Below are 13,726 nucleotides of genomic sequence, written 5' to 3'. Positions count from 1 at the left end.
TTAGGGTGTTCGTTACTAACTTTATTCAGCTCCAATCCTAGCCTAATCTGTTAGTTATCTGATAACAAACCTTAAATCTACTCATTTAATGAGTGATATTCTACTAGAAGGTTTTAATTTGCAACTTATTGTTATTAAGATGTACTGATAATATTCAATCTTATTATTTAAACGTCTTACCTGTTAAAAGTGCGTCACGAACGGTTTGTTCTGCTGCATCTCTACGGCGCGGCATCGGTTTGCTGCTACTTCCGGGAACTATTTAGAGGCTCCACGAGCCGCCATTGCTGTAAAAAAGCGTTCCATTGGAGTCAATGGAGTTGTCGCAACTCTCACTCTATATGGTTCTGTGCAGAACTAAAGCCAGAGCCCACAACAAAACGGAGAGCAACAGATTCGATCATCACCCCAGAGCTTGAGCCTAATTTAGCGATTGACCAGGTGCGTGAGTTGGAGGTTGGAGGCGCAGCTCTGATTGGTTGATTTCTTACCGGGAGCGGTCCGTAACTGCAAATGGCAATAGGACCACTGGGAGGAGCCAGAGGAGCTTGATTTTTTTTACAGATTATCTGTCTCACATTCTACTGTCAGGACATAATGACAGGTTTTACAAATATGTAAAAAATACATTTTTACAAAAGTTACCAACTGCAGCTTTAATTTCTTATTTTCAATGCCTACTTTTTTCTCTTGTTCATATATATATATATATATATATATATATATATATATATATATATATATATATATAATTGTGTTATGTTTTCCGTTACTTTAGAATGAGGTACCGATTTAATTTAGATTCATGTGTTAGGTTTTCTTTGATTACATTTATGTGTGAATACTTTTGTGTTTTTGTTGTGTTTCTTCAGGCTCTCCGAAGTTCCCAAAGCAGTATTAAACCGGTGTATGTGTCAGTGGGTCATCGAATCACTCTGGATACAGCAGTCAGACTCACACACACTTGCTGCCTCTACAGAGTACCTGAACCAATACGACAGGTACACACACTTAATGGCTCTACAGCATATATTAAACAAAATTACATAAAAAGCAGAGTAATACTTTGTTCTTAAACGGCTTCTGATGTTTTAACTAGGATCTGAGGGTATTTTGGGGCCCTGGAGAAGTTTTGACATCCCCTGACATTTGTGCCTTTTTCAGTTGCTTATAAACATTTTAATTGTAAAATTTTGATAACACTGTAATCAGCACAAACTGGGCTACAATCATATGTAAGTGGCATGTATCTATGGGATTGTGTTTTTAAGAAAACAGCGTTTATGCATGCTTAGTGAAAAACAAAAATGTTAAAGTCACTGAAGTAAGACAATAAAACAAATACAGATGGAATAATACGGACCACAATAAAGCATGTTTGATGAATCAGTGGTCTGGCATCTGCAAGTTAGGTTCATGCTCATGTGCAAACAAGTGTGCGCACAACCACGGATAATTCATTTTCTACACAAATAGAGGCTGAGGTGTGCGAAACAGCATTGTCTGCGATAATATGGTTAGTTTTGTTGTAATGATGTGCGGTCTGACATTATCTAGTAGGTTTTATCACCAAAACCCACATAAGTGCACACTCATTGAATTATTTGTCTATTAAAATAAAAAAATCCAGACATTTTAAATTGTAGATGGCAAAAATGCTTCCATGTTCTTTTTATATATATAATTTAATATAGTTAACAATCTATCTCACACAAAAGGTATGTTTTTATCTTTGAAAAAAAAAAGTATATTATTTTTTGCAGATATCAGCATGAACACATTTAATAATCATTTTATGTAAGTTCAGTAAAGCAATAAGTGACTTACATTTTAGACATAATATTGCTTGTTTTTGCTCAATTTTGCAAACAAAAATAGTTCCAAACTAAGACAGCACTGTTTTGCATCTCTGAACAATTGACGGTGTTTACTTACTGAATGAATCAGCTTTTTGAATGGATCGGTTGAATATCAATGACTCATTCATTAACAGTCATTTGCCAGCATTGGCAGTGTAAATAAAATACAATAAAATTTGTTTGTGGTGCACTGCTCCGGGTGTGTGCTCACAGTGTGTGTGTGTGTGTGTGTGTGTGTGTGTGTGTGTGTGTGTGTGTGTGTGTGTGTTCACTGCTCTGTGTGTGTGCATTTCGGATGGGTTAAATGCAGAGCACAAATTCTGAGTATGGGTCACCATACTTGGCTGAATGTCACTTCACTTCACAAGCTTTTTGTTACCAGCTAGAAAAGAAATAAGTTTTTATAGGATGTATACCTTACCTCAAACTGAAAAAAGAAACGAATGTAAAGCGGTGAAACAAACCAGAAAACTTGGCGTTTTTTCACAATGTTAGAAAAAGTTAAAACATTACGCGGATCTAAAATAAAATCCATCAGACAAGATACTTGTCAAATCTATGTTGTACTTTACTACTAACTACCATTTTAAAAGACTGTTACTGACAGAGAGTTAGACGAAAGAAAAAAAAGATCCTCCGGCAGAGTTTGCGAAGCCTTCGGTAAAAGAACCTCACAGCACCGATGACAAACTTAGAATGAGGCTTGGGGGCGTTCCGGAAATAAACCACGCCTCCAGCGCTAGAGACTGCCCCGCTGTAGGCATGATAGCAGCATCAATTTGGGTGTAACAAGTGTTTAAAAAGAGGATTTTGTTGAAGCTAATTTATCCGTACCTAGTTGTAAAATACGAAAGGTGTTTTTTTGTGAATTGGAAAAATTGGAGAGCTATTCTGTAACAATGGCTACGACATCATTAACTAAAACTCCTGAGAAGAGTGTCGAGTTAGCTATGGAACATCTAATGCTGGCCCCAAGGAAGGTAAAACATGGTCCGTGTCTGGCCAATTTCCTCCACGAACCTTTGGACAATGTTAAGTGTGAGTTTCATCTATCCGGTAATCGTATTTGCAGTTACGATTTTGACAAGAGCAACCGCGAGGTCAGACTGAGCACCGTGGACAGTGATGAAAGGGTCATGTACGACACTACCGAGGATCCTGATCTGTTTTTCACAGTAAAAGATTGGTGTTTATTTTACAATTATGTCTGGCGTGATTTAAAAGATGGAGGAGATGATCCTCTATTCATAGGAGAATGGAACAGTGTCACTCCAGGAATGCATTACAGAGTGCTCGGGGATCACATTAACAAGTACGCTGATGATTATATATATATTCTTTGCAGCGACCGCCTCCTGGATTTAACTGAATGCGCATGGCCAATATCTGAAGAGGAACATCTTAAATACTATAAGATTAAATTTTTGTTTCAGTGGAAAGACGTGCCTGCGTTAGAGGAGATATTTGGAAAGATAGACAAAATGTTTAAGTGGTGCGAGGCGTTTGACAGATACAACAACATAAAAGTGAAACTGTTTCACCCTGAATGGTGTGTGGACATCCAGAGAGGGGTTCATGTGGCCCCACCTACCATCTATAATCATTAAATGCGCACGTCAGGGGCCTCTGTGGAAATAGACTTTGAGCGACATCACCACCACCAAGATGACTCAAGAAAATACTTCGCCAGCTCCACACTTTGTATGCGATGACAACGCATCCGCACCGTGGTCAACGACGGACAATGACGCCTGGCTGAACAAATTCTGTACAGAGCTCGGATACCATAACCTCGCCTTCCTCGCAAAGTACAATCCACCACCTCCCCATGCTGGTCCATCTGGCACAGCAAATTCTGAAAACGTCTCTGACACCGTCGATGGTTGCATCGGGGTGATTGGACATAAGATCATTAAAGCTGTTGTTGCCATAATTCTGGAACATCTGGTTGACAAGCAGCTGAAGAAAGATTGTTACGGATGTCAGGTCGATCATCCTTCGCAAACACAACATTCATGTCTCTATGAGGCACCTGCGTACTATTTTCTGGGATGTTTTGAACAACTCTCGCATAAATTGTGTAAACCTGATCTGAAACTCATTCTGGCACAAACCTTGAAACTGTTTGGTATAACAACTCATCAGCAAAGAATTCAGGGGGTTGTCGACGGCGTTCTGTGTGAGCTCAGAGATGAGATGTACATAGTGGAAGGTCTGGCAGAACTCCGGACAAAACTTGTGGATGAAACTTGCGAGCAGGCCATTTACAACGCTGTTGACAGCTGGAAGAAGAGTACACCTGCTGATTCTGATTAACCATGGGGACATGGGTAACCTCTGCAGCAAAAACTGTCTGGAAAAACTCATATTTAAACAAAGAATTAAGAGTGAAATAACTTTTTATTGTATAAGATTATAGATGATGAGAGTGAATGTTATTTGGACAATAAAAAATTTAATGAAATTAAAAAAACAAATGTTAGCTATGAGGGGCATGTCGGAGGAGTGGTGTGTTATGACGAATCAGTGCATCACAAACACGTATAACCCACGCATGACTGTTAAAAATATTTGTGAACTTATGCCTGAATGTGCAGAAAGTCTTAAAATAGGTAACATTTTATGTCTTTGTACTTATGTAACCGATGTGTGTGTAATGTTGTTGTCAAGAAATGATCCGATAGATGTATATAAAATTATTGACATGCTAGTTGAACATATAATAGAGAAAAATGTTTTAATGTGTGTGAAATTCCTTCAATATCTAGATGATGTATAATTAGATAATGTACGACCAATCAAATTGAACTTGTATGTGTCTTCTGCAACGATTGCAAATAAAAAGCTTTTGACCCTAATAACTCTGTCATTGTTTTGTGTAAACAGTAGTGGTGGTAAGATGTCTGAATTAATGAAAAAAGTGTACTACAACCCAGCGCACCCTGGTTCTTTGGGAGGTAAAGAACAATTAAAACGCGGTGTACTACAGGAATACGGGGTAACTCTGAAGGATAAGGAATTATCAGATTGGCTAGCATCTCAGGATACTTATACATTACACAAGACAGCACCTATCAAATACAAACGTAATAGAGTGATAGTGTACGGAAAAGATGTAAAGTCTTGTTGACATGTCTGCTTTTTCAAAAGAAAACGACGGTATCAAATTCTTACTGACTTGTATAGATGTTTTTAGTAAGTATGCTTGGGGGCGTCCGGTGAAGAATAAGTCAGGTGCAGAAGTGACGAAAGCATTCGCCTCTATACTCAAAGAAAACCGTATACCTCAAAAATTACAGACCGATAAAGGTACAGAATTTTTCAACAAACATTTCCAACAACTGATGAAAAAGTATAACATACATCATTTTGCTACGGCAAGTGATGTGAAATCGTCTTGTGTGGAGCGATTTAACCATACATTTAGTTCGAAAATGGCTCGGTTTTTAACAGCTATCAATATCAATTCAAAGCGTTACTACAATATCTTACAAGATCTTATAGAAGGATATAACGCCAGTTATCACAAAAGTATTAAAATGCGACCATTGGACGTTAATAAAGAAAATGAGACAGATGTGTTCAATAATCTGTATGGAAAGTTACGTAAAGGAACACCTATCTTTAAGTATAAAATAGGAGATGTAGTTAGAGTTTCAAAAGTTAGAGGTGTATTTTCAAAGGGTTATGAACAGAAGTACACCGAGGAATATTTCACTATAGCCGCTCGTATACCACGAAACCCTCCAGTGTACAGACTACAAGATTATGACGGTGATGTTATCGACGGTTGCTTTTATGAAAAGGAATTACAAAAGATCATTGTGAACCAAGACAAATCGTTTGAAATAGAACAGATTTTAGATCGAAAAAAGAGTGGTCACCAGCTTTGTCTTGTCAAGTGGCTGGGGTGGCCTACTAAGTTTTCCTCATGGTTACCAGAAAAGGAGATCGTGGACATACAGAATCCATTAAAGTAACAACCTGAGGTGTCATAATTAGCATTTGTGAAAAACTACACCATGAGTGAGGGCGGCTTTTATATCACACTACCTTGTAATGCATCTATGGATGTTTACCCTGACAATCGTATCTCAAATTACAAAACGAGACTTGCAAGAAGTATGAACCTCAAAGGTCAATGGGAAGTCGGTTTAATCTAATTTTGAACGCCAACCTTCCACCAAAAGTCACACTTGGTTACGATCACATCAAAAACAGGATATTTATAAAAGCACCGACAAACACATCTTTGATATTTTATGGGAAGTTGGCTATTATTCTAGGATTAAAGTCTGGTGTGTCTCTAGGAACTGCAAAGCAGCAACCCGAAAATAGTTCTGATGGCGCACATGTCGTCACATATGTACGCACCAAAATCAAGCTGACATAAGAGGTGCATTTTATAGCATGTACATATACAGTGATATAATTTGAATATCAACCAGTAGGTGATTCGTACGTACCGCTACTGAGAACTGTACATATAGATGGTACATCTAATGACAGCGTCAGTGTTAGATTTGACAAGCCCCATTAAGTACCTGTGAATAAATCTAATATTACAGATATCTGCATTGAGGTTAAGGACGATCAGAACAAACACGTGCGTTTCACTTATGGTAAAGTTGTGGCTAAACTTCACTTCAGACCAGTGAAATAAGTTTTAGTTTTAGCAAAACTATTAAGCAACTATGGACCCCGAGCGATATGTTACATACTACAGGAACCAGGCGGGTAACGGGTTACCAGGATACGCAGGCGGTCCTGTTATGTACGGAGCAGGCATAGGTGGCATCTTCAAATCTCTTTTTAGGATGGCACTACCGCTGTTGAAAAGAGGTTTTAGTATAGTAAAACCACATCTAAAAACTGCTGCTAGAAATATAGCTAGCGATGTTGTGACCAGCACTCTATCAAGATCTTATAACAACAATAATAATAATAATAATAGTAATGGACAAAATGGCAATGGGTTAATGGTGATGTCACGAGGTTCTTTTAAACCACCGGGTGAGCGTCTACGTAGGGGGAGTGGCTGTGTGAAGAAAGCTAAACATCGCAGTAACAAGCGCGCGGCCCCAAAACGTAACCGGCGTCCCCGCACTAAACGTGTAAAGAAAACCGTCTGTACCAAAAGACTTCTGAACACTATTTTCTAATCTTGGCTCTATTCCATCGCATGTCCGAGGAGTGTATTAAATCAGAGTTAGACTTATTTATGATCCCCATGACACAGATGTCCATTGAAAAAAATACTTACGTCGAAATATCACCTCTATCTGCAATAACCGATTCATCACCATTAGAATTTTTTATCGCTGGCACGGGAGAGGATTATTTGGATCTTAATTACACTCTTTTATACACTAGACTCAAAATAACCGGACCCGACGGTTCTAATATACCAGACGGATCGCCTGTCGGTTTAATAAACTATCCGGGAGCATGTATATTCTCACAGGTGGATGTCTCTCTGGGGGATCGTCTGATAACCCAGAGTTCCAGTACCTACCCCTACAGATGTTTGATTGAAGCTCTGAATAATTTTGGAAAAGATACACTCGAAAGTGTCTTTTCAGCCGGTTTGTTGTACAAAGATACACCGGGTCACATGGATGCTACTGACCCTGCTGGAGAAAATACGGGATTAATGAAGAGAGCTGCATTTACCAATGCTAGTAATGTGATAGAATTACTAGCCCCCATTCATAGTGACATTTTCTTTCAAGAAAAATTAATGTTGAATGGTGTAGATATAAAAATAAGAATGACAAGAGCTAAAGATGAGTTCTGTCTAATGCAAGATGATGCTGTTGCTTATAAACTGAATATTGTGTCAGCATCTCTTTTTGTCAAAAAAGTTACTGTTTCACCAGGCGTCCGGTTGGAGCATGCTCAGGCGCTTCTAGGCACTACTGCTAAATGCCCCATAGACCGTGTGTGTGTGAAGAATTTTTCTATCCCAGCTGGTTCTCGCGTATCTAATCAAGAAAATCTTTTTCTCGGGACACTACCAAAATCAATCATTTTAGCAATGACTGAAAATTCTGCCTTTTCAGGGGCGTATGATAAAAACCCCTTTGCATTTTAACCTGGAGTTTTTGGCTTTATATCAAGACGGCGTCCAAATTCCGTCCAAACCATTTCAACCAGAATATGAGAGCGGATCAGCCGTTAGGGACTTTTATCAACTTATGACGGCTACCGGAAGACATCTTAAAAATCAACCTCTTGTAATAGATCGTCAGGATTTTCAAAATGGATACACGCTCTACGCATTTAATTTGACCCCTGATGAAGATTGTTCGAATCATGTTTCACAAATTAAATCGGGAAATATTAGACTAGAAGCACGATTCAGACAACCTCTCAGACAATCCATAACCATTATCGTATATGCGATTTTTGATTCAATTGTTGAAATATCCAATCGAAGACAGGTGTTAGTGGATTATTACTGAGGAGGAATTATGAATACAGTCAGAATGAATACAGTTCAACTAACGTCTGTTATGGATAAAATTGATAACAATACAAGTTTTTTAGGAGTGCTTCCCAGCGATTATCTACCCAAAGTGACCGTAAAGAATACCCCGTCTATGCTTATTTTTAACTCGGACCCCTCCACAAAACCGGGGCTGCATTGGTTAGCAATTTACATAACCAAGGATGGCGTGAGCTGCTTTTTTGATACCTTTGGAGGATCTGCAAAAGATCCCCGTTTTCCAAAGACTGTACAAACCTTTTTAAAAAACAACTCTATCTGTGTACAATACTCTAACAAACAGGTTCAAGACTTCACATCAGATACTTGCGGACAACATTGTGTGTTTTTTCTGTATCACATGTCAAAGGGTTATGATTATGAAAATGTTGTTAAACTGTACCATGATGATCTGATTAAAAATGATAATATGGTTGCATGATTTGTAAAGAGACTGAAACCTTCTCTCTGCGATACATTTAATTGTATTACGTGTGTACAAAACTGTAAAAGGTGTCTTTAGTACGCCTAGAACGCTGTTATTATTTTATGTTTAATAAATAAAAATGCTATGTAATCTTGAATCAACAATATGTTTGTACTGTATAAATAAAGATAACGTATAGACAGGCCTCTTTTTTCATCTTTTTTATTAACATCAAAAACTTAATACATAACACAACACAATTATTTCAAAAACATATTTACACACACACACAAAAAAAAAAAAAAAAATAATTAAAAAGATAGCCAGGCAGTAGTATTAGAGTTGTTCCGATTCCGATACTAGTATCGGAAATATCTCCGATACCACAACAAATTCTGGCATCGGCATCGGCGAGTACATGAACCCATATACCGATCCGATACCATTTTCTTAAAAAAGACCTAGTTATGACCGCAAGCTTTGCCTAACCGCTGCACGGTTCTTCTTCGCTGCTCAAAATGCATTGAAAACACAGGAAGTTGTGCTGTGTTGCCACAAGCAACCCCTGTTTAGAGCAGCGAAGAAGAAATGAAAACGCGTTAGCAGCCCTTATCTATATATGACTGGATCACTCATCACATTCTAAACTGCCAAAAGACAGTGAAGCCGCTACTATATTATAGATCAGTGGTTAGCAGTATGTCTCTGTAGTACCGGTAGTTACAGACTCTCAAGTATATTCAGTACCGGCAACTGCGTTCAGTCGCTTCCGTGTAAGTCAAAGCGCAGGGCTCCAGACAGTAGCCGAATATATACTAGTGTCTGTGAATATTAAACTGCAAAATACTATTTAAATATTACCGTTTCATTTGAGAATACTGTCATATCATAAACACAGACACTCAAAGATCTTCATGGCAGCCCATTAAAATAAATGTTTGGTTTACATGAGTAAATTGACAATATATAAAGCTACTGTTGTAGCCTACAGTAATAATAATACGTCTCTATAATAATAATAATTATGCCTAGATGGTTGCTTGTTTTTTACTTGTTTTGTTGTAAAGAGATTATCTGATTAATAGATCTTTTTTTATATTCCTAGACTTATTTGTTGCAGTTTTTTTATACAGTTATATTGTAAAACTTAAATACCTTTTTTAGTTTGCGGTGTTAGATTTTTGGCTGCATTTGAAGTTCTTTTTTGCATAAGAAAATAAATAATACTGTCAAATTCATGTTAGATAATAAAAATACTGTAATAAATACAGTAGTTCACCATGTATTTGTTCATGTTTTATTGAGGGATCTGTCTGAAGCACACCATAAAAAAATTCTAGCAATTTACACAGGGCTAGTAGTATATACAGCTGTATATACAGATACACACCCAGGTATCGGATCAGTACTCGGTATCGGCCGATACCCTGAGCCCAGGTATCGGAATCGGTATCGGGAAGAGAAAAAGGGTATCGGAACATCTCTAAGTAGTATCGAGTGAGGGCGAATTAAACAACTGTCCAACAGTGGCAGTAGATTGTGGCATAGTCTTTAACGTGTGCTTTTTACGACCGCCTTTTTTCATGGGGTTAGGCAATTTCCTTTTAAGGGTTTCAACCGTGCGTTTAACCTGCGGATTCGTGATAGTGGAAAATGGTATATTTAAAGGTGCAAAAGCATCCAGAAATTCATCCCAACCTCGCGGTCTGTATTCATCACGGAGCGTGTGAGGTGCCGTTATACTTTTAACCAAATCCAATATGTGTGAACCTACGATTACATTCCCTTTATATACAAACTCCCCAGAAGTTGTCCATGAAGACACTTGTTTGGCATTAGACATTTTATTCAGAATGAGTTTGATGTTTTTTAAACTTCTTTGCGACACATTGTTTAAGATTTCATTGACAATCTGATCCTCGCTTTCATCAAGCGACGGTGCAGCAGCAGGTGCACTAACAGGCGCAGTGGCAGGTGCAGTAGCAGGTGTAATAGCAGGTTCATTGGTATGAATAGTGTCCGTTTTTGGTAGTGAAAGAGTTAAAGTACTACTCTCCAAATCACCTTGTTTTACTATAGTTAAAAACCTCTGTAAGATGCTGGAATAAAGTTTAGCCTTCCCATGCGAATCTAAATCACTCCTCTGCAATACGTTTCTTATAGCTGTATCTAAATCGTTCTCCACAGTTTGTTGAATTGTCTCACGAGCACCTGCAGTTCTTAATTTATTCATCTGATTCTGCGGGATAGGGTAAAGTTTTTCGGCATATTCCATTCCTAATGCTGTCTGGAGGTTATTAAACTAGTGATGAATGGTTTTGCAACACTTGATAGAGGTACAAGAAAACCGCCTCGTTGATTAATCAACCGCTTTTTACTTTTGATTTTTATCTTTTTACTAGCTGCGTATTTGATCTCCTGTTTTTTCTTTTTTAACCTCCGGAACTGGTTGGTGTTTAGAGGTATGTTGCCGTGACGTACATTAAGAGCCATCTCACACAGGGATAGAATCAGCTGATCTGACGCTGACTGTAAAATAACGTGGCGTTGTCTCGGTGAAGCCTTACATAATAGTTTTAAAAGAGTTAAGTTTTTACAGAGCCTATCACTCATTTTCTTTTCTGTACATACACCACCTGTTGATCTGAAAACAATTCTGATCTGAGACGAAAACGCTCCGGTGTTTTAGCTTTAAAGTCAATCAAAAGGAATCCGTAAGGCTGATTGGTAGCATCCTTATAATACTCCATAAAGAATTGTGTATTTCCAGGGTAAATCTGGGGTCCTAAAGTCATTATTTGCATCGAGTCTCTCGGACTCTTGTACAAAATAAGATAGTGAGTATTGAGCGCGATAGTCCTACTGGTTTTACCGTGAAAAAACAGATTCTGGGTTATCAATATGATAGAAAATGGTATATGATGCAGGTAATGAGTGAAAGCTCGCGAATTCATCGTTTGAAAATGCCTCACACATCAGGTCGTCACAGATAAGTACATTGACATTAGGCTTTATTAAAGTTTCATCGGTTAAAGAGTTTGGAATACCTTCAATAAATTTTATATCATACAATGACAACAGTTCATCATACAAAGGTTGCCAACAACTGTATAAAAATACAATACTGTCAATTTTTACATTGATCAACTTGTATGCATTACGCAATAAATTCTTTACAAAAACAGTCTTTCCGCTTCCTGACGGCCCAGAGACTAAGGCTGCCAATGGATATTGCAAACGAAAGTCAAAATTGTGACAATTGGGTTTTGGAGAAACAAGGAGAGGGTAGGATCCAAATGCAAGTATGGTTTATTGTAACAAAAGGTAAAATACAAAATAAACAGTCATGAGAGACAAACAAAACCAAAACAAAAGAGGAAACTTCACACATAGGGTAAGGACTCCATACAGATGACAGAGAAAGACAGCTATAAATAGGGAGACTAATGACCAAGGATTGTCAGCACCTGTGCAATTTAATTGGAGTGCAATTACTGTGAAGACAGAACCAGACTAGAGGAATTAAAGTGCCTATGGTGAAGTGCCTAAGGAGAGTGAGCTCACTAGGGAACACCCAGGAAAACAGAGACTGACAGCGTGACATTACCCCCTCCCCTACGGAGCAGCTCCCAGATGCTCCACCTGAAGCCCCAGAAAACCCAACAGAAAAAGAGGTAGGAGGGAGGTGAAGCGGCGGCGGACTAGGGGGAGGGACGGAGGGTCAGAAAACAGGGACAGGAGAACCAGATAGAATGGACAGACAGAGACAAACAACCAGGTGGAAAGGAGAGACAAAGACAGGACAACCAGGTAAAATGGAAAAAACAGAGACGGAACAACCAGATGGAATGGAGAGACAAAGACAGGACAACCAGGTAAAATGGAAGGCAGAGGCAGGAAAGGTGTAACACAAAACAAGGAGTCCAGGAGGGTGATGGACCGGCGGAGGATAAAGGGGAGGGACGGAGGGCCAGAACAACCAGATGGAATGGAGAGACAAAGACAGTACAACCAGGTAAAATGGAAGGCAGAGGCAGGAAAGGTGTAACACAAAACAAGGAGTCCAGGAGGGTGATGGACCGGCGGAGGATAAAGGGGAGGGACGGAGGGCCAGGTCCAAAGAAGGAGATAAACAGAAAAAACAAAATAAAACCAAAACACAAAACATGGGTCCATGGAGGACATTAAGTGATGCCCACCCGGGCGGAACAGAGGGCCATCACACCCATTTGGTCAAGGCAGAAGCCCCCCCAGGGCGGAGCGGAAGACAACCACGTCCTCACGGTCAAGGCCGGAGTCCCCCAGGGTGGAGCGGGAGACCACCACGTCCTCGCGGTCGAGGCCGGAGTCCCCCAGGGCAGAGCGGAAGACCACCACGTCTTTGTGGTCAGCCCAATAGGAGGACGAAGATCACCAGTGATTTTCGAGGACTGAGTCAAGTCACCGGTGATCTTCGTCCTCCTATTGGGGAGACTAGCCTTGTCTCTGGAGGGTTCACGGCAACCTGACTCGACTCTGGAGAGTTCACGGCAACCTGACTCGACTTTGGAGAGTTCATGGCAACCTGACTTGACTCTGGAGAGTTCACGGGAACCTGACTCGACTCTGGAGAGTTCACGCGAACCTGACTCGACTCTGGAGAGTTCACGCGAACCTGACTCGACTCTGGATGGTCAACAGGAACTAGCCCTGACTCTGGAGGGTCAACGGTAACTAACCCTGACTCTGGAAAGTCGACGGTGACTAACCCTGACTCTGGAGGCTCCATGAACACCTGACTCGACTCTAGAGGGTCAACTGGAAACTGATTCAACTCTGTAAAGTCAACGGGCACCTGACTTGACTCGGGAAGATCAATAGGAATCTGACTTGATTCATGATGAACAACTGGAACATAACTCAACTCTGGATGGTCAGCAGGAACTAGCCCTGACTCTGGAGGGTCAACGGTAA

The 13,726-nt window shown here is 39.6% G+C and overlaps 1 protein-coding gene across 4 annotated transcripts in view; it reads left to right on the top strand.

The window, feature by feature from the left end:
- Window positions 1–13,726, top strand: part of LOC113071792 (endonuclease V) — a 197,528-nt gene that overhangs the window by 136,255 nt on the left and 47,547 nt on the right. For 2 of the 4 annotated variants that reach the window (XM_026245106.1, XM_026245104.1), the window contains 2 exons: window positions 873–1,001; window positions 1,100–2,054. In XM_026245106.1, coding sequence (XP_026100891.1) covers window positions 873–1,001; window positions 1,100–1,174 — 204 coding nt within the window. In that variant the 3' untranslated portion in view covers window positions 1,175–2,054. Of the gene's footprint in view, window positions 1–872; window positions 1,002–1,099; window positions 2,055–3,204; window positions 4,195–13,726 lie in introns of those variants that run through there. The other 2 variants (XM_026245107.1, XM_026245105.1) reach the window with 2 other exon arrangements.

The sequence above is a fragment of the Carassius auratus genome, unplaced genomic scaffold, assembly GCF_003368295.1.
Source record: "Carassius auratus strain Wakin unplaced genomic scaffold, ASM336829v1 scaf_tig00008137, whole genome shotgun sequence".
In the NCBI taxonomy this organism is placed as follows: domain Eukaryota; kingdom Metazoa; phylum Chordata; class Actinopteri; order Cypriniformes; family Cyprinidae; genus Carassius; species Carassius auratus.
Note: the sequence above shows the minus strand (reverse complement) of the source record. Positions and strands in the feature narration are given on the sequence as shown.